This window comes from Portunus trituberculatus, chromosome 17, assembly GCF_017591435.1.
Source record: "Portunus trituberculatus isolate SZX2019 chromosome 17, ASM1759143v1, whole genome shotgun sequence".
Taxonomy (NCBI): domain Eukaryota; kingdom Metazoa; phylum Arthropoda; class Malacostraca; order Decapoda; family Portunidae; genus Portunus; species Portunus trituberculatus.
In genome coordinates, this window is record NC_059271.1 from 10,999,893 (window position 1) to 11,022,392 (window position 22,500).

A 22,500-nucleotide genomic window follows, 5' to 3' on the forward strand; every position below is an offset into this window, starting at 1 on the left:
TAACGTTACTTCTGTATACTTACCAATATTCGCATTATTGATTCTATTTATTAGTTATGAGTGTTGTACAGGAGAACCGATAATTAGCACACTATTGTTGAAAAAAAAAATACTGTGTAAATCTCCAGCAATAAAGTTCCCGAATACATACGCTGTTATCCCAGTGGCTATTCAAACAGTTTCTACAACTATACTAGCTTCTGGTCCAGAGGCTCTGTCAACCGTTACTCAAATCATTATTCCGACTGTTATTTCAAAGGCGATTGCGATGGCTATTTCAACACCAATTCTAATCACTATTACAATTGTTATTTCAACGGCTATTCGAAACTCTTTTCAAATGGCTATTTCATCGATTATTCTGGTTGCTATTTTAACTGTAATTTCAACGGCGATTCGTCGTTATCCTAAAAGGTATTTCAACGGTCATTTCAGCTGGAAGCGTTATAACTGTCACTAACTAGTGTGGTCCAGTAAATCTGTTTATACGAATAACACTGTTTTGTATGAAGAAAGCGTGATTCCATGGATAAACATATTACTTGCACGACAATTTCAAATCTATGCAACATTATCAGCATCATGAAAAATAAAAAAAAAATTAAAATTTTATGAAACAAACACCAACAACCTTCTGTGGCCCGGAACACACCAACCAAAGTGAGCCCGGGCCCCTGACTCCTCTGCTCACTTGGGAAATTCTCACTACACATGCCAATTATATTCGACTTTCTCCGCTGACATAACATGAGGGATGTCTGAAGTCCCAGCTCGGTCTGCTTCCCACCACACAGGGTACGTCGAGGGAAGGTGGAATTATCACTCATCCGGGTCTCAACCCAGCCTTAAAAGACCACAGCAGCCGCGCACAGTAAAGTATATCCCTCAATAATACTCTCTCTTCTGATAAGTATATGGATGCGATCTCTCATACGCATGACAAATAGATACGAAAGTATTCCATAAGTTTGCTGAAGTCATTTCCTCTAAAAATAAATGAGCATTTATGAAAGTATTCTGAAGTAAATCATGCTAGACTGTCTGTTCTAAAATGGAAAGTTACTGTGTTCCGTATGAAGTCCTGTTGGTGTTGTCTCATTATAAGGTATTATTGCTGTAATAACGTTAAGAGATCATAGAGAAAATAGTATCTACAAGATGCACTGAATACTAGACAGATATAAGTACCTGTTACAGATAAGATAAATACGCTCATTTCTATAATCATATACATTAATTATTGTGAGGAACTTCATTCAGGCTAAAACATATCTTCCTATGACTAGAACTCACGACCTCATTTAAGAGGGAGGTTCCAAAACATTTATCCCTTTTATTTGAGTAACTCTCTCGGAACTGCAGGGAGGCTGGCAACTAAGTGAGCCTTTTCTTTTTACGGTTTATGTTGCCCTTGGCCAGCTTACCACTCTTACTTAAAAAGTCAACTTTTATAATTTGTCCTTATGAAAGGATAAAAGTAGAAATATTTTTTTGGAAAGCTGTTATTACAAAGCAAGATGTTCATAAACTCAAGACCAGTTTATTTATTTTATTTTATTCTTTTCTATCTTATTTCATTTTTTGTATAAATAGTATACAGGACTTAAAATGTTAGCGAGAAAACATTTCCATGCGAGTTTATACATGGCATAAAACAAGTTTCTATGGACACAGCTACAAACTCACAGCTCAAGAGGGCAGTCACAGCCTGCCCTCTAAAGACAACTCTCCTTCTTCACACAAAACTACATGCACTTACCACATATACACCCTTCACTTAAAATTAAAAAAAAAAAAAAATGGCGACTCCAAACCCAGCCCAGTCCCCTTCTAGGGAGGGGACCAGAAATGTCCCCAGGTCAGATTCCTCTCTTGATAACGACCCCAAATGTCTTGACACCTCCCTCAACTTTTCCTACATTAACTTCTGCAACATTTGCAGTTATAGATCAAATTTTCAATCTGTGGAACACCAACTCTCCTCTACTAAACATCATCTTGTCCTCACCGAAACACAGGTGTCTGAGGCAACTGACAGTAGCCCCTTCTCTATTCCCTCCTACTTTCTCTATCCTCATTTCCGTTACAAAGCCGGAACTTGCTCTCGTGCCCACGCTCTCGAATCTTCCAAGTTTTCCACCATCTGGTTTCGACTCAATAGTCACTCTCTAACTAAATTCATTTGTGCTGTCTATCTCTCCCCTAACTCTTCTGACTATAGTAAATTATTTGACTATTTAACTTCCAAATTGGAGCACATACAGTCCCTCTACCCTTTCGCAGAATTTCCATTCTTGGAGATTTCAATGTTCACCACTAGCTTTGGCTTTCCTCTCCCTTCACTGACCATCCTGGTGAACTAGCCTTCAAATTTGCTATCCTCCATGACCTAGAACAACTGGTGCAACACCCTAATCGTTCTCCTGACCGTCTTGGAGACGCGCTCAACATTCTTGATCTCTTTCTCACCTCTAATCCTTCTGCTTATGCTGTCACCCTATCTTCTTTGTTGGAGTCCGATCACAATCTCAATTTTGTATCTTATTCTATTTATCCAATCCCTCCTCAGGATACCCCAAAGCGGAGGTGCCTCTGGTGTTTTGCCTCTGCCAGTTGCGGGGACCTGAGGAGGTATTATGCTGATTTTCCCTGAAATGATCTCTTTGTGCTGAACGCATAATAGAGGTGATAGTGTCTGGCATGGAGGCGTACATTCCTCATTCTTTTTCTTACCCTAAAGCCTTGGTTTAACAGAGCCTGTTCTCGTGCTATACATGATAGAAGGGATGCCTGGAATTATGCCAAGTCTGTTCTTCAACTTACCAAACACTCCTTCATAGAAAATGTCAAAATCCTTCAAGCTCAAACTCCTCCGGAGACTTCTGGCATCTGGCCAAAAACAACTCCAATAACTATACTTCATCTTTCCCTCCTATATTTAATCCTTATGGCACCACTGCCATCTCCTCTATCTCTAAGGCTGAACACTTCTCTCAAACCTTTGCTAACAACTCCACCTTGGATGATTCTGGGCTTGTCCCTCCCTCTCCTCCTCCCTCATGTCTTCAATCAAAATTCTACGTAATGAAGTTTTCCATGCCCTCGCTGATCTAAACCCTCGGAAGGCTTATGAACCTGATGGGGTCCCTCCTATTGTTCTCAAAAACTGTGCTTCCGTGTTTGCACTTCGACTAGCCAAACTCTTTCAGCTTTGTTTATTAACTTCTACCTTTTTTTTTCTTGCTGGAAGTTTGCCTACATTCAGCATGCTCCTAAAAAAGTTAAGCGTTCTAGTCCCTCACTATGAGTTTTGGGTATGATTGCATGACTTTATTTAAACCAGGAAGGGTCTAATGAGATTATAAGATTAATGGCCACAGTCTTAACTATATTAATCCCTCACATGATTTTCTGAAGTTGTATAAATAAAAAGCAGAATGAATATGAAAATACGTCATGGTACTGAAGGGGTTAAACATGTCACTTAGCAATCTTCTATCTGATCGCCAGTATGGCTTCCGTCAAGTTCGCTCTACTGGTGATCTGGTTTTCCTTACTGAGTCTTGGTCATCCTCTTTTAGATATTTCGGTGAAATTTTGCTGTCACGTTAGACATATCAAAAGCTTTTGATAGAGTCTGGCATAAAGCTTTGATTTCCAAAGAGAGAGAGAGAGAGAGAGAGAGAGAGAGAGAGAGAGAGAGAGAGAGAGAGAGAGAGAGAGAGAGAGAGAGAGAGAGAGAGAGAGAGAGAGAGAGAGAGAGAGAGAGAGAGAGAGAGAGAGAGAGAGAGAGAGAGAGAGAGAGAGAGAGAGAGAGAGAGAGAGAGAGAGAGAGAGAGAGAGAGAGAGAGAGAGAGAGAGAGAGAGAGAGAGAGATGAATATATCCTTAACCAAGACCGTTTATACAGTATAAAATCAACAGGGTAAACACACTCACCTATGTACGTTGTGGGTAGCCAGATATATTCAGTGATGTCAGGCGCCACGTTCTGCCACTGTTCCTCCGTGACATTGGCAGGAGGTGTGAGGCCCGAGTCGACCCAGAACAGCCTCAGGTACCACTCAATCGTCACTTCCTGCAGGGGAAAGCATGCAGCCGTGAGGGGAGGACAGGGAAGGAGAAGATAAATAACAACGGAACACTAAGGAAGAACAAACAACAACAGACCTGCTGATTCCCATGAGGCATAGGATAGCAGAGGCGAATGCTTCTTATGTACAGGCTCTGTGGAGGAGGAGGAGGAGGAGGAGGAGGAGGAGGAGGAGGAGGAGGAGGAGGAGGAGTTTGTCTGAAGATGGGATTGTTTGTCCCGAAACGTTACAAGTGGAAGTGAATAGACATGGTGTTTTTACTGCGACTTTTCTTCACCCTCTACACACACACATACACACACACACACACACACACACACACACACACACACACACACACACACACACACACACACACACACACACACATATATATATATATATATATATATATATATATATATATATATATATATATATATATATATATATATATATATATATATATATATATATATATATATATATATAGTGTTTCGCCTCTACCAGTTGAAGGGACTTGAAGAGGTATTATGATGATTTTTCTTGGAATGACTACTGTTTCCGTGTCAGAGACCCATCTCTGCTGTATGCTGAGCGAATAACGGACTTGATAGTGTCTGGCATGGAGATGTAGATTCCTCACTCTTTCTCTCAAATTAAACCTTCCAAATCTTAGTTTAACACAGCTTGTTTTCGCAGCATGCATGGTAGAGAGGTTGTCCACAAAAGATACGTGAGCCCTCCATCACCTGAATCTGATGCGCTTTATGATTCAGCCTGGAATCATACCAAGTCTATTCTCTAATTCTTGCCAAACACTCCTTCATTAATAGAAAATGTGGAAACCTTTCTAATTCCAACTCCCCTCGAGACTTATGGCATCTGGCCAAAAACATCAACAACTTTACTTCTTCATCTCTCTCTCCTTTATTCATCCTGATAGTACAACTGCCACCTGATCTGTCTCTAGAGCTAAACTCTTCTCTCAAATCTCTGTACCATAGATGATTTTGGGCTTGTGCCTCCTTCTTTTCTCTCCCTGTGACTATTTCATGCCTTTGATTGAAATTCTTCGTAATGATGTTTCCCATGCCCTCGCTGGCCTAAACTCTCGGAAGGTTTATGGACCTGATGGGGTCCCTCCTATTGTTCTCAAAAACTGTGCTTCTGTGCATGCATCTTGCCTGGTCAAATTCTTTCAACTCTGTCTATCGACTTCTACCTTTCCTTCTTGTTGGAAGTTTGCTTACATTCAGCCTGTTCCTAAAATGGGTGACCGTTCTAATCCCTCAAACTACTGTCCTACAGCATTAATCTCTTGCTTGTCCAAAGTCTTTGAATCTATACTGAATAGGAAGATTCTTAAACATCTGTCACTTCACAATCTTCTATCTGATCGCCAGTATGGCTTCCGTCAAGGCAGCTCTACTAATGATAGTGTGTTTAAGGAGTCTTGGTCATTATCTTTTAGAAATTTTGGTAAAACTTTTGTTGTGAAGCTTTTGAGAGTCTGGCACAAAGTTTTGATATCCAAACTACCCTTCTACAGTTTCTATCCTTTCTGCAACTTCATCTCAAGTTTCCTCTTCGACCGTTCTATTGCTGCTGTGTTAGATAGCCACTGTTCTCCTAAATCTTTTAACAGCGGTGTTCCTCAGGGGTCTGTCATGTCATCCACTCTCTTCCTATCCTTCCATCAATGATCTTCTACATCAAACCTCTTGCCCTATCCATACCTACGCTGATGATACCACCCTACACTTTTCCTCATCTTTTCAGAGACAACCAACTCTTCACGAAGTTAACAGATCCCGCAAGGATGCCACAGAACGCCTGCCTTTTGATTTTTCTACGATTTCTGATTGGGGCAGAGAAAACTTACTAGTGTTCAATGCCTCAAAAACTCAATTTCTCCATCTATCAACTCGACACAACCTTCGAGACAACTATCCCCTCTTCTTCAATGACACTCAACTGTGTCCATCTTTTACACTGAATATCCTCGGTCTGCATTTACTTACAATCTAAACTGGAAACTTCACATCTCTTCTCTTCCTAAAAGAGCTTTTATGAAGTTTGGCGTTCTGAGGCGTCTCCACCAGTTTTTCTCCTCCTCCCCCAGCTGCTAAGTCTGTCTGTACACGGGATTTCTTTTTATTTATCCATATATGTAGTACTTCTTAGCATGTGTGAGGGATTCCACTCACAGTTTCATAAAATAGCTTGGAATCTAAAGCTCTTCGTCTCATCAATTTCTGAGTGTCTTCAGCCTCTTTCTCATCGCCGCAATGTTGCATCTCTTGCTATCTTCTCCCGCTACTTTCATGCCAACTGCTCTTCTGATCTTACTATCAGCACGCCTCCTCCCACGATCTCGCTGCACATGACTTTTTTCTTTCTCTCACCTCTCTCTAATGCAGGACTTAACCAGTACTCTCAATCATTCATACTTTTCTTTGGTAAACTCTGTTACTGCCTATTTCTTTCTGTATTTCCATTTTCCCATGACTTAATCTCATATCTAGGTATTTATCCCTTTCCTTTGGCTAACTCTCTCGGACCTGCACGTGGACAGGCATTCTAAATGGCATTCTAAATTTTGTTTCTCTACTCTTTCTTTTGTCCAGCTCTCCCTACTTATATATATATATATATATATATATATATATATATATATATATATATATATATATATATATATATATATATATATATATATTGTGAGGGCCAGCGCATTATTTCCCCTTTATTTAATTATATTATATGTGTAGCCTCTGGCCCAAGCGCGGGCTGTCGCTGTTCCGTTGTGCGGCCAAACCCCCTCTCTTTGTTTCCACCATTTTGTGCGCCTGCGAGCTTCACATTAGTAACCAGCTAGCCTTCAGCGGAGATAGACACGCAATCTCGTCGGTCTGGCACAGTGTTAGGGAGATTCGTGTTGCTAGTGGTGCGTAGTTGTCGTCCGCCAGACTTGTCTGCGACGAGTATTTGGACTCGTGTATAGCTGGTGTCACCCGTAGGTGGTGTCTGGGCTTGTGTGTACATCACCGGATGTGCTGTACACATCATATATTGCAGTAGTAGTAGGCCAGGGATGTCAGTCTGACAGGTGTTAGGAAGCACCTGTTGTAGTAGGATAGTATAGTAATATATATACTGCGCGTGTTGTCACAGTCTGTGATTCATCACCGTCTGTGGACAAGGCGTGCGGAGAGGCATTAATACTTCATAGAGAAGTGGGTGGAATTGTCCTTGTGGGCGGTTTCTCTAGGGGTATTAAGGCCTCGCCCTGTTACACATAACATCTACCATTTATAAATTCTACTTGGTTGGGTACAGGAGGAGAAGGAGTTGCTGAGGAGATTCCCTTACAGTGGGGAAATTATACACTGTTGGCGACCTTGAAAGAACCTGAGGGTTACGTCGGCTGTGAGTTATAGTAGTGGGGACTCTGTGGAGTGTTTTATAATCCCCACTGTACTGACCGTAACAAAGTTGGCGATTTTGCCAGAATAACAGTCTAGTGAGCTGTAGCAGCTAACCGCAGCTGGGTGACGTACGTTAAAACCGTAACAATATATATATATATATATATATATATATATATATATATATATATATATATATATATATATATATGTGTGTGTGTGTGTGTGTGTGTGTGTGTGTGTGTGTGTGTGTGTGTGTGTGTGTGTATTCAGGGTCACTTGCAGGTCATCTCGCCAGTCTTCCCCATTACGGAGTGAACTCAGAGCTCACAGACCGCTCTTCGGGTAGGACTGAGACCACACCATAGTCCACACACCAGGAAAGCTAGGCCACAAGCCCTCGAATTACATCCCGTACCTACTTGCTGCTACATGAACAGGGGCTACACACTAAGAGGATTCCCCATTTGCCTCGTCGCACCAAGGACTCGAACCCGGGCCCTCTCGGTTGTGAGCCGAGTGTGCTAACCACTACACTACGCGATGTGTGTGTGTGTGTGTGTGTGTGTGTGTGTGTGTGTGTGTGCATATTTATTTTTACCATTTATACCATGTGGGCTTTTCACGGGAATTTATGGGCTAAAGGGGATACTTTTTAAGGTACCTCCTATCTCAAAGCCCACCCGCTAGGAAACCGTTGCCCCGAGTGAGGAAGCCCAACCTACACTCGGACCGTGGAAAGGATTCGAACCCGTGCGCTTGGAGACCCTCGGACCCCAAAGCACGCATGGTTCCACTATACCACGGCGGCCCGTGTGTGTGTGTGTGTGTGTGTGTGTGTGTGTGTGTGTGTAATTCACCACGATGGCCTACTGGTCACCCAGCCAGCCTTCCCCATTACAGAGCGAGCTCAGAGCTCATAGACCGATCTTCGGGTAGGACCACAACATACTCCACACACCGGGAAAGCGAGGCCACAACCCCTAGAATTACATCACTTGCTGCTAGGTGAACAGGGGCTACACATAAGAGGCTTACCCATTTGCCTCGCCGCGTCCGGGATTCGAACCCGGAACTTCTCGGTTGTGAGCCAAGTGTGCTAACCACTACACTATGCGGTGTGTGTGTGTGTGTGTGTGTGTGTGTGTGTGTGTGTGTGTGTGTGTGTGTGTAATTCACCACTGTCGTCTGTTGGTCACCCAGCCAGCCTTCCCCATTACGGAGCGAGCTCAGAGCTCATAGACTCTCTCTCTCTCTCTCTCTCTCTCTCTCTCTCTCTCTCTCTCTCTCTCTCTCTCTCTCTCTCTCTCTCTCTCTCTCTCTCTCTCTCTCTCTCTCTCTCTGTGTGTGTGTGTGTGTGTGTGTGTGTGTGTGTGTGTGTGTGTGTGTGTGTCGAATAGATCAACGAAAACAACAAGGAAAAAGGAAGAGGAAGAGGAAGAGAAGGAGGATATTGGACATGGGGCAGGAGTAATGGTCGGTGAGGGGACAGAGGGATATATGGAAGGTTATAACATTCTTCGTCTCCCTCTTCCTCCCCTTCTCCCTCTCCCTCTCCCTCTCTTACCTCCTTCATGTGTCAAATGGTGTTTTAAGGACGAGTTTAGTGAAGTGTACACGCTAATTAGCCAGGACAAAAACAAAGGCATATGTTGTTTGGCTATATTACATATTTAATTTTTCTTTCTATAAATTGTCGGGCAGCAGCAATAAATTATTTATTTTTTACATCTACGAGGAATGCAGACCAAGGGAAAAAAGGAAAAATTAAAGTGAAGAATCTCAAAGGAAGAACTTATTCAAGATCGAAGGTTCATAACATGTGTTAATTAATGGGCCGCAGAGAAAGTTTTTATCTTGCATTCTATTCTTATCCCTGACTTCCATGTAATATTCAAGTGAATCGATCTATAATAATTTTTGAGAAAACATGTGCATATTTCATAAGCTACCGGTGAATAATGTGTATTATCTAAGGCCTGATATGTTGCAGACTTCTGGAAATGTTTGATGTAATGGATAAATATTTTTTCCTCCACTTGCAGTTATCTTCAATATCAGTCAGTCTTTTAAAAAAGAAGACTTCATCCCTTTACCACTTGCAAAAACTTCCATGCCAGTCAGTAATTGGTTATATTAACAGCCACAGCTTTTTGTTTTCTCGTGATTTCGTCACGATTGTTCCGGGCGTCGTTGGAAAAGATTCTACTTTGTAGTATGTCTTAATTCCCGTGCAGCGTGCCTTGATCCTGCTTACAAATTTGTGTTTTTAATGGACTTAGGTCAATACTTTGCGAAAAACCCATCATTAAACAGAATGAGACGGATGCTCTTGATTCTTTCTCACCATGGTATCAATTTTACACTTCACACTTTTTATGCACAATTAAGGAAGACTACGAGGGAATAAAATAGAAGCAACACTGTCTTTCCCACTAAAGTAAAAAGAGTTTCAAGGGGAAAATGTTGTCAAAAGAATATGCCGAAGGAAAAAAAATAACTGACGTTTAAGTTGCCATTCACTATTTTAGGCCTACATTGGGCGACTGTACACGTCTTGCCTCCACACAAAATGGACAGCATTGCCCATCAATAACAGATCGACTCCCCCATATCCGTTCTCGTTGCTGTTAGAGCTCCTGGGCTGTATCACATACCCTTATAATCGATCCACGTACCTAATGATACGTCATTGTCAGTGTTCTTCGTCTTATGACAGATTAATGTGTGTTTCCGTGCCGCTGAGATATTCTAAGTCTTCTAAGAGAATAACGTTAGCCTCAGCACAACATATTACAAGATGGAGCAGCGTGAACATAAGAGTAGAAGAAAACAAGAGAAGGTGCAACAAGCCATCACGTGACGCTCCCAGTACGTATAAAGCATATCTACATTAGGATTATATCCACCTGTAGTCCCAATCCATTAAATTATCTGATCATCTTGTATAACTCATCTTTTTTTTATCTTATTTGAATCTTTTCCATTCATCTACCCCCTCTGTTTCAGACGTAACGGTGAGCGATCTTCCTATACCAAACCCAATACCACTTAATGAACTGATTTAATAATAGTCGCATGTGTAATTTGATAATAGTCGCAACAATAGAAGGTTATCAATTACAGTACTACACCGTAGAAAACACTGCAGTCACCAGCTTCATCCACCAACTAAAGCAAGGGGAAGTACCGTAGTAGAATAGAAACCCTTACATGTATATACCTGAAACTGTTGCCTTCAGTCGTAGTGGGTGCTCCTGCTTCCCTTAATGCTCCCCTCGCCGATACCAGACTTACTCATCTTAAGAGCACATCGCTTAATCTGTCCGAGTCAGCAACCTCACCAGACGGAGCGGTCTTTCTGAATATTTCAATCACGCACGCAGCAGCTCAGCAAGAGTTAACGCCAGGCATGATTTAACACGAAAACATCGCCTTTGTATCAACATGTTCCCTCTAGTATAAGGAGATAAAAGAAGAGCAGGAAGAGGAGAAAGAAGAAGAGATGGGAGAAGTGAAAGAGATCGGAGGAGGAGGAGGAGGAGGAGGAGGAGGAGAGGGACGAAGAGGAGGAGGAGGAGAGGGACGAAGAGGAGGAGAAGGAGGAGGAAGAGGAGGACGAAGAGGAGGAGGAGGAGGAGAGGACGAATAGGAGGAGAAGGAGGAGGAAGAGGAAGAAGAGGAAGAGGAAGAAGAGGAAGAGGAGGAGGAGGAGGAGGAAGAGGAGGATGGTCACATTGTAATCTTGACCTACATCAAAGTGAAGTACAATAGGGAAGAAAAACAGGAGTCTATATATATCCAAATTATACAATAAACAAACTTACAAGCAAGAATACTACCATCATATACTTATCAAGTTATAAGTAAAGTACACAAAGATAGCATATGTATCTATTAATAGTGGTGTTCCTTAGAGTTCTATCATGTCACCCACTCACTCACTAATGATCTTAACCAAACTTCTTGCCCTGTTCACTCCTAAGCTGATGATACCACCTTACATCTTTCTACGTCCTTTCAGAGACGACCAACCCTTCAGAAAGTCAACAGATCACGCAGGAACGCCACAGAACGCCTGACTTCTGATTTTTCCAATATTTCTGATTGGGGCAGAGAAAACTTAGTAGTTTCAATGCCTCAAAAACTTAATTTTTCCATCTATGAAATCGACACAATCTTCCAGACAATTATTCCTCTTCTTCAAGGACACTCAACCGTGTCCCTCTTCTACACTGAATATCTGTCCTTTACTCATAATCTTAACTGGAAACTTCACATCTCATCTCCTGCTAAAACAGCTTCTATGAAGTTAGGCGTTCTGAGGTGTCTTCGCCAGTTTTTCTCGCCCCTCCAACTGCTAACTCTGTACAAGGGGCTTATCCGTCCTAGCATGGAGTACTCTTCGCATGTTTGGGGGTTCCACTCACTTATTAGATAGGGTGGAATCAAAAGCTTTTTGCCTCATCAGCTCCCCTCCTCTGACCAACTGTCTTCAGCCTCTTTCTCACCGCCGAAATGTTGCATCTCTTTCTATATTTTATCGCTATTTTCGTGCTAACTATTCTACTGATCTTGCTAGCTGCATGCCTCCCTTACTCCTGTACCCTCGCTGCACAAGGCTTTCTTCTTCCTCTCACCCATATTCTGTCCAACTCTCTAACGCAAGAGTTAACCAGTACTCTCAATCATTCATACCTTTCTCTGATAAACTCTGGAACTTCCTATCTGCTTCTGTATTTCCGTCTTCCTATGACTTGACTTCTTTTAAGAGGGAGGTTTCAAGACATTTGTTCCTTGATTTTGGCTAATTTATTACTACTCTTTATGGAAACTAGCACTCAAGTGCCCTTGGCTGGGTTCCCTCCTGCATAAAAAAAAAAATATATAAGCGCAGTACTGGCCCGTATTCTGAGACCCTTAGCTTTCTCACCACGACTATTTTCAAAGGCTCAGAAATTATTACCCAGGTTCTAAAGAGTGTTTCTCCTGTCAACAATGCGAAAATGTTGTTAATCTGTCCCCAGAACTGTAAAAAACATCCAGTAAAAAAAAACACACGTGTAACTTCAACTAAAACCTCATGAATACAGTGGAGATGCGAAGTAGAAATGTTTCAGAATGTAGACCTGTATTGTCCTATGCTGGTCCTTCGGGCTGGCTTACGAGCGCCTCACCCGCCTACCGTCATTGTTGCCGCACACAATGCTGCCCGCCTCTTGATCAATGAAGACCTCTTTTGCCAGCAGGACGCACCGACATCAAAATTAATAGATTACAAAAATATCTTCTCCACCTTCCCTTCCCCTAGTCCTTTCCGCCTCTTCTGATGGACTTACCGATACACTTCCTCTTTGCTTCTTGGTATTGATTAACTTTTCGTCTGATTAACTTTTCGAGGGTCTGTGTAGTAAATGTTATTGGGACTAATGAGTGTGAGGATGGGTAAAAAAAAAAAAGGGTAATAAATTGAAGTAGAACTCAGAGTGGAGACATAAAGTACTATTTATGCTACAAAGGAATGTCAAGAAAAATATGGGAATAAAATAAAATGTTTAGAATGAAATACATCACACGAGAAGTTATTTTATGGGTATCTATAAAGTATAAACACACTCTCTCTCTCTCTCTCTCTCTCTCTCTCTCTCTCTCTCTCTCTCTCTCTCTCTCTCTAGGTATTAGATAAAAAATAAAACTGGCGAGAGTTGCCCACAGTATAAAAAAAAGAGTGAAGGAGATCTGATTACTGGTTCTGGAGGCATCAAGGGAGCAGGGACGTGTGAATACTGTCAGGCGCAAATCGATGGAAAACACAGGGACCGAAACACTAATCAAGAAAGGCCATACATTGAAAACCTGGGAGGAAATGCGGCTTCTTCACGTAGTATTTTCTTTATTTAATAGTAAAAGAAGTAGTGATTTATTCATGTCCTGGTATAATGCTACAACACACACACACACACACACACACACACACACACACACACCGGAAAGCGGCGAGGCAAATGGGCAAGCCTCTTAATGTGTGGCCCCTGTTCACCTAACAGTAAATAGGTACGGGATGTAACTCGAGGGGTTGTGGCCTCGCTTTCCCAGTGTGTGGAGTGTGTTGTGGTCTCAGTCCTACCCGAAGATCGGTCTATGAGCTCTGACCTCGCTCCGTAATGGGGAAGACTGGCTGGGTGACCAGCAAACGACCGAGGTGAATTACACACACACACACACACACACACACACACACACACACACACACACACACACACACACACCTTGAAAGAATTTAAGTCCAACATATGTTTCAATATAGAAGCAGGCAAGGCAGTTCCAGAGTTTAGCAGGGAGATGTATTAAAGATCGAGGTTGGTTGGTTAACCTGACTGTCTGTTGTCGGTGTTAAATAGGTAATGAACGTCTCTGAGTATATGTAGCAGTGAAGTGGAGAAAAGCAGTCACGGAAAGAGAACTTGAATAGTAGTAAACAGTGCAGAAGATACGTCTACATACGCCTCTGACTCCGCTAACCGAAAAATAAAAGTAGAAAAGTTTGAAAAATATATCCAGAGTATCATTATTATTATAGCGATATACGGAAAGGTAATTATGGAAAGAAAGTTGAGCTAGAATACGACACAGCCCAAAGTATACATCTCTTTGCTAATCAGAAACCAAGAACCTAAAATTCTTTGCTCTCTCAGCTGGAATATTTTCAAAGGCAACGGTGATAATTAGCCGATTTCTAACAGCTATTCCTTTATTGACTGCGAGGGTTGAGGTCAGGTGATCAAATGAAATTAACTCTTGATGAAGCAAAGCTTGTTATTATGTTCTCCCTCACGAGAGCCACGCGGCCTCAAGATACACATATTGGTTCCCTATTGATTATTTGCTAAGATTAGCATATGATATACAAGGCAGCTACTTTTCCAATTATCCCTTTTCTTAAATATGGCGGAGTCTGTCTAAGAGCAATAAGACAAAACGATCCACTGTAGGAGCCAGTCCCTAGAGCTAGAAGACGATCTAAAAAAGTCGTCTCTCCTTGAAGATGAAAGTCTGAAAAAAGTCCACAATTACATTCCAAATTGTCTTATTTCTCAATTGCTGAAAAATATGCCAATAGAGACCATTATAGTCAACACGCTAGACTATAAATTTGTCCAGATGAGATTACATGGAACAGAGACTCAGATTACACGAAAGTTGAAAAATCTGGGCCCAGAGAGCGCAATATTCTACAAACTAGACCATTAACTTAACCGTAGATTGTGATACTACACGAAATACGTAATAAATGTGTTGCCAGAGGACGCCACAATCGCTAAACTAAACCAGGTGTTCGTCCACAGAGTGAAGTAGAAGAGGGAAAGACTACAAAAACTTTGAGGGACCATGTCTACAACAGGTCACATACATATCAAACTTATACTATAAAAAAGACCGGTAAAGATTCCATGAAACTCTTCATAATTGAAGTTCCACAGTCACTGCATAGCCCCAAAGCTTGCCAATGGAGGTCACTATAGGTCATTCTAATAATATCAATCCTTTGCAAATGCCGGAAAAGACAAAAGTTTCCTTAATATTTTATCGTCCAACCGTGAGTTTCTTCTCTTTGTAAAGCGAACATGAAGAGTTATCACGTTGTTACATTAAGTAAATCACAACAGCCACACACACACACACGCACACACACACACACACACACACACACGCACGCACGCACGCACGCACGCACGCACACACACACACACACACACACACACACACACACACACACACACACACACACCGCGTAGTGTAGTGGTTAGCACGCTCAACTCACAATCGAGAGGGCCGGGTTCGAGTCCCGGTAAGCGGCCTCTTAATGTGTGGCCCCTGTTCACCTAGCAGTAAATAGGTACGGGATGTAACTCGAGGGGTTGTGGTCTCGCTTTTCCGGTGTGTGTTGTGTGTTGATGTGGTCTCAGTCTTACCCGAAGATCGGTCTATGAGCTCTGACCTCGCTCCGTAATGGGGAAGACTGGCTGGGTGACCAGCAGAAGACCGGGGTGAATTACACACACACACACACACACACACACACACACACACACACACGGCCCGGTAGCTCAGTGGTTAGAGCGCTGGCTTCACAAGCCAGATGACCGGGGTTCGATTCCCCGGCCGGGTGGAGATATTTGGGTGTGTCTCCTTTCACGTGTAGCCCCTGTTCACCTAGCAGTGAGTAGGTATGGGATGTAAATCGAGGAGTTGTGACCTTGTTGTTCCGGTGTGTGGTGTGTGCCTGGTCTCAGGCCTATCCGAAGATCAGAAACAATGAGCTCTGAGCTCGTTCCGTAGGGTAACGTCTGGCTGTCTCGTCAGAGACTGCAGCAGATCAAACAGTGAATCACACACATACACCATTTATTCCAATATGTCACATAAGATACTATTAAACGTAAAACTGTAAAAAAACAGACACTATAACAAGAAGCATAATTTAATGAAGTAATTAATTCTCTCACACAAAAAGAAAGGAAAAGTTTATTCTTGAAATTGAAGTAAACTTTTGTAATTTACATAAAAGAAAACGTAAACTGTTTAAACATTAAATGTATAGCATCTTTTTCTCTTATATATTTCAAGGCTAACTACTCTCTCTCTCTCTCTCTCTCTCTCTCTCTCTCTCTCTCTCTCTCTCTCTCTCTCTCTCTCTCTCTCTCTCTCTCTCTCTCTCTCTCTCTCTCTCTCTCTCTCTCTCTCTCTCTCTCTCTCTCTCTCAGACCTATCCCAAGATCTTTAAAGCGCACGTCACACACACACACACACACACACACACACACACACACACACACACACACACACACACACACACACTGCATACCTTCAATTCCAATGCATGTAAGTGATAACCACTTCAATTTCCATTCCAATTGCACCACTTGCGTTCCTTATCATTTTTTTTGTATCTTACGAGGGCTTCATAGAAATTGAAGACTAGGAGGAGGAGGAGGAGGAGGAGGAGGAGGAGGAGGAGGAGGAGGAGGAGGAGGAGGAGGGCCCTTGAAAGCTGGACTCGAACAGAGAGACGTGACTCACCATGTTCTGCTCGTCGATCTTCTGAATGTCCCTCACCTTCGCACTGATATAGACAGGTAGAGGGCCTGCGGAAGGACAGGTAGACACTTGAAGCAAATAATGTCAGTTGCTGAAGTCTAATCTACTCTACACATCTCTCTCTAATTACTAACCAATCTGAGACCATGTTTTCTTATTCAACAGTCACTTGAAAACATTGTAATGCTTAAAAAATTGCATAAGGTGCAAAATAACCTTTAGATTACTTATTACAACTCATGTAGTGAATATGTGTGAATGAGAATTTTGATGAGCCTGTGCTCTGTTGCTAATGTAATAGGAATTTTAGCATTCAGACTGAACAAAGGGAATAAAAAATAGGACAGGAGATGCAAACTAAGAAAATTAAAGATAAATCAGTACAGCGTTTCAGCCCACGCAGGGGACACTGTCATGGGCCCCATCCCACTCATTGACAGCGGACGAGCGGAGAATGTGAATGCAAAGGCAATTATCGTTCAGGTAATGGACAGCGGAACTTATAAACTGAGGACAAAACGTTGTTCGCTTAAACAGGTGTAAACTCGTAATCATTTCACTTTATGTACTGAAAAATTCATGTAAGTCGAGGAAGTAACAAAGGATCAGGAAGTAAGTCTACGAAAAGTGGATATTGCAGATTTGATGGGACATGTCCAGGTGATCAGTAAGTACGAATGCACCCAGTCATGTGCGGACAGACGCTGCAAATGCTTCAAATATTGTGCAATAGTAGATGCAAATGCAGCGTCTCTTGTTCTAACAAGTCTGATAATTCTGATTTTGATCATTATTGAAGTCATTTTCAAGTTTAATCATGGTTCTTTCAATATTATAACGTACTTAGGGAGGCGGTGGCGTAGTGGATAATGTGGTGAGAGTGGGATCGGGCAGACGTCCATGCGTATGTTCTAATCCCACCACGTACCGGCTTGAAATTTTGTCATTTGTCGAGTGGTTTAAAGTTACCTACATGTCACCATGATACCCAGGTGCCTTACACCAAAGATGTGCAAGGGTGGTGATATGAGCACTAATATGGGTACTACTATATATAAAACTACCTGCGCCGCTAATGGGTGGAAGCTGGACAGCGTTTCCCATATTCTTCAAGTAGACCTATAGGCGCTATAGGCTATGACATAAAAAAAATTGTAATGTTTCATGTAATTCTTTTAATGTTGAATAAATAGAACACACACCTTTACCAGCACTTAGAGTTATAATGAACCTTTGTTTTTTAAAACACTTGCATCTGCATGTGATAATAATTTGAGTGTGTTGTACATTTTTGCATATTCACCACAAGCTGTTTGGTCATTTTACAAAAAGATACTACCTGTTTTGCAAAATAACCAAAACCGTGGTAATTTTCAACACTGACCATAATTATTTGAGCATTTTGCATAATGACAGGACATTTTGCAAATTGATCAATATCCCATAATGACCGTAACATATACATACATTAGAAATGTATTATACTAGAATTTTGACCGATACCGATACCAATACCACAAAATTTGGCCCATACCGATACTACAACTGATACTGATATCAGTGCACTGGAAACCAGTCTATAAGATTGTCGCCCACAGTCGTATCTGGGATTGTTGTTGTTTTTCAAGTTTGACATCAATAAACTTGAGAAATAACGCCATTGTCTTTCGTGTGTTATTTTAAATATGTACGACATTCTTTATTTTTATAGGTATTACTATGTGTGATGGCAATTATCCCTGCCATTTCTAAGACAGCTCTGAACAATTGTTACCTCCTTTGCTGTGACATTTAATGTGTGTGTGTGTGTGTGTGTGTGTGTGTGTGTGTGTGTGTGTGTGTGTGTGTGTGTGTGTGTGTGTGTGTGTGTGTGTGTGTGTGTGTGTGTGTGTGTGTGTGTGTGTTTACGAGTATTTGATGAGTGTGTGGGTGTGCGAGCGCATGTGTGTAACTGGGTATAAGTAAATACACATATATCCAGGATACGTATGAACTAACAAAACACACAGAAAATAAAATGGTGCATATATAACAAACCAAACTTGCAGGATAGCAAGAATAGGAAAACACAATGAAAAATAGTATAGCGAAAATGTGTGTGTGTGTGTGTGTGTGTGTGTGTGTGTGTGTGTGTGTGTGTGTGTGTGTGTGTGTGTGTGTGTGTGTGTGTGTGTGTGTGTAATTCACTGTTTGATCTGCTGCAGTCTCTGACGAGACAGCCAGACGTTACCCTACGGAACGAGCTCAGAGCTCATTATTTCCGATCTTGAGATAGGTCTGAGACCAGGCACACACCACATACCGGGACAAGGTCACAACTCCTCGATTTACATCCTGTACCTACTCACTGCTAGGTGAACAGGGGCTACACGTGAAAGGAGACACACCCAAATATCTCCACCCGGCCGGGGTGTGTGTGTGTGTGTGTGTGTGTGTGTGTGTGTGTGTGTGTGTGTGTGTGTGTGTGTGTGTGTGTGTGTGTGTGTGTGTGTGTGTGTGTGTGTGTGTGTGTGTGTGTGTTTGATCTGCTGCAGTCTCTGACGAGACAGCCAGACGTTACCCTACGGAACGAGCTCAGAGCTCATTATTTCCGATCTTGAGATAGGTCTGAGACCAGGCACACACCACATACCGGGACAACAAGGTCACAACTCCTCGATTTACATCCTGTACCTACTCACTGCTAGGTGAACAGGGGTACACGTGAAAGGAGACACACCCAAATATCTCCACCCGGCCGGGTGTGTGTGTGTGTGTGTGTGTGTGTGTGTGTGTGTGTGTGTGTGTGTGTGTGTGTGTGTGTGTGTGTGTGTGTGTGTGTGTGTGTGTGTGTGTGTGTGTGTGTGTGTGTGTGTGTGTGTGTGTGTGTGTGTGTGTGTGTGTGTGTGTGTGTGTGTGTGTGAGTATTTCGGAGGTGGAATAATGGAGGCCATCACATATACTGATGTGATTACTGGAGAGTGTCAGGTAGTAATATAAGAAGGCTTGGTGGCGAGAAATGCTATAAGAGATCAAAATTGCCAGAGCGTGTCATTAGTAAAGGTGTTCATTATGGAAGGGCAGCAGAACACAGCATTCATTGTACGTAAGGTCCATGCAATGGAGGTAATTTCAAAAGAAACTATAGAAATATGATGAGACTTTGGGAGTTTTGTATATATATATATATATATATATATATATATATATATATATATATATATATATATATATATATATATATATATATATATATATATATATATATATATATATATATATATATATATATATATATATATATATATATATATATATATATATATATATATATATATATATATATATATATATATATATAGAGAGAGAGAGAGAGAGAGAGAGAGAGAGAGAGAGAGAGAGAGAGAGAGAGAGAGAGAGAGAGAGAGAGAGAGAGAGAGAGAGAGAGAGAGAGAAATACATACCAACTGGTATCGTGTCTCTCTTTTTTTCAGTTGATAAAAGACAACTGAAAAAAAAATCCATTTGTTCGCTCCGCAATACATGTAAAGGCCACGCGTCAAAAAGGTTGCATAAAGGCGGACACACGCTTGCTTTACTTGGTGCCGAGCCGCAGCCATTGCAAACTGGCAGGTGTTTTTACATTTTGGCTCGTATCCAGAAACGCTTTTCTTCCATCACAACTTTTTTCAAAGGTTACAAAGATAATTAGTCGAGTTTTTATGAGCTTTTTTCCTGTTAATGATATAGAAATGTAATTAATCCCTCATAAAACCGTATAAACTCCCTTAAAATCCAGCGTAACTTCAACTGGAGTCTTTTGAAAGTAGTAAAGGTGAGGGCAGAAGTGTTTCAGATTATGACCTTTTACTGGGTGTGTGCTGAGGTTTCTTTGGAGCGGGTAATCAGTGATGTGCCAAGTGCAGAAAGTGCTACAATGTGAACATTATCCTGAAGGAGCTTAAGCGTGTTGCACAAGCAATAGGAAAACAGTACTTACCCCCGTCAGGAGTTTTGGGCAGCACGTACTGGTCGTATCCCTCGGGCACAACCGCCCTCAAGGTGGGATTGGTAGGTCGTTTCGTTTGGCCCATCCAATTGGAGCACTGGGCTGACAGGTCGTCCACAGGCAGACAGGTGGTTGTGGAAGAAGACGCAGGATCAGCTTGCCTCTTGGCGCGCGACACCACCACCATGCCATGCTCGCTGAGACACAACAATACAGAGACAATTGCAGAACGCTCTCAGTGGAATCAAATTGCCTTACATTGTCTTTCCATGAACAAGGGTTGGTGCATAGGCAAGGCTGTAAATTGAGTGTATTGATGTAATATGTGTAGTAGTTAAAACTAATAAATGTATCAATCAATCAATCCTGTGATTGTTGTCTTACTTCCTTGAACTACGGATGACAACCACATGCTCCCAAAATATACTTAATACAACATTTCTGATGAAAAGCAAGAACATTTTGTCCGTCACATTCTTTCCTCCTGCTTTCCTTCTTTTAACCAGGTTTCTTCTCCCTCACTTCTTTTCTCCCCTATTATTCTTCTCATTCCCTCCCAGCTGGTCAGTTCTCCTCATGTTCTGCTGATACACCATCCTCTATAGCGAAACAGCACGATAAAACTGTTTCTACCTATGACTTTACACAAAAGGTTCACATGTAGCAGAAAACAAAACGTTTTTCACAATTCTCTCAACAAAACATCACACAAAATTTGAGATACTTCTTAGAAAAAATGTGAAGCATTAAATGAAAAATGTAAATGCAAATGCTACAGAAAAATGTAAAACCATAATTTTCTTAAAGATCATTCCAGTCCAACATACGAATGCCAATACTCAGGATTTTCTGCCTACAGATAGAACAGTAGAAACATTAGTATTATTCGTATTATCGGTAGTAAAAGTACTGTTAGTAAATGGCAATTCAATAATATGCGAATCAAACAGAAATAGTGTAATGAATAAATTAGTAGATAATCAGATAAATATAAAGATTCACAGGATCGCCTTCGTGTCACTTGCATGGCGAGTCTACGTAATAATTAAGCAGTTACTTCAATATAAAACAACACACGGATAAAAAAAAAAATCACTTAATGTAACAGTACAAATAAGGGAGGGAGAAACTTAATGAAAATAGTAATAAAGCAAACTGCAGAAAACTAAAAATATCTTCAGAAGTAAACCACACACAAAAAAAAAAAAAAATAATTGACAAGATGAAGTGTTCTTGTAAAAAAAAAATAATAATAATAATAAAAAATACCTGAATTTCCGAGAAAACCCATAAAACATCTACATAAAAAAGGAGAAAAAGTAATTCCACACACGAAGAGTCTCCAGCTGTGTCTTCTGGAATTTGCCTTGAAAAGTAAAACGTACAAAGATAAAGTTCTTGCAGTTACTTTCATAAATTCAATTACTGAAGGACCCGTGTTTTGAAGCGCTTCCTTCTCTGGTCATGATTAATTTCAAAATCCACAGATATGATTGGTCGAAAACTCATGACTGTTCTTTGTACAACGCTAATGTAGAATCCTTGCTAAATTAACACTAAATTAATGAAGTTATACCTCAAAAGTCAAATAATTTCAACTAAATCTTTTACACTGATCAAGATCTAATTTCGGCAGCTTTAGTAGTCCGAATTTATAAGAGATCGGTGTCTCCCTTCCTGACGCAACATTTAATCTATCAGGACTCGGAAACCAACACTAAACTATATTGTCCTTTGCCCTCTTAACCGTAAGCCGGGATTCGATTTCAGTACATATTCCGTAATGATTTGATTTGCTAGCTCCTACACCACCAAGCTCCAGGTAAATGTGGTCGAGGTGGACCAACAAAATTTGAAAACATTAACCACAATCATACTGGTATGTCGTCGTACCATAAATTATGGCACCC

General features: G+C 41.3%; 1 protein-coding gene across 2 annotated transcripts in view; it reads right to left on the reverse strand.

Moving 5' to 3' along the window:
* The window catches only part of LOC123504859 (glutamate-gated chloride channel alpha-like), a 294,033-nt gene that overhangs the window by 82,046 nt on the left and 189,487 nt on the right, over positions 1 to 22,500 (reverse strand). For both annotated transcript variants that reach the window (XM_045255762.1, XM_045255763.1), the window contains 3 exons: positions 20,582 to 20,787; positions 16,585 to 16,649; positions 3,939 to 4,077 (listed from right to left, as the gene is read on the reverse strand). In XM_045255762.1, coding sequence (XP_045111697.1) covers positions 3,939 to 4,077; positions 16,585 to 16,649; positions 20,582 to 20,787 — 410 coding nt within the window. The remainder of the gene's footprint in view (positions 1 to 3,938; positions 4,078 to 16,584; positions 16,650 to 20,581; positions 20,788 to 22,500) is intronic.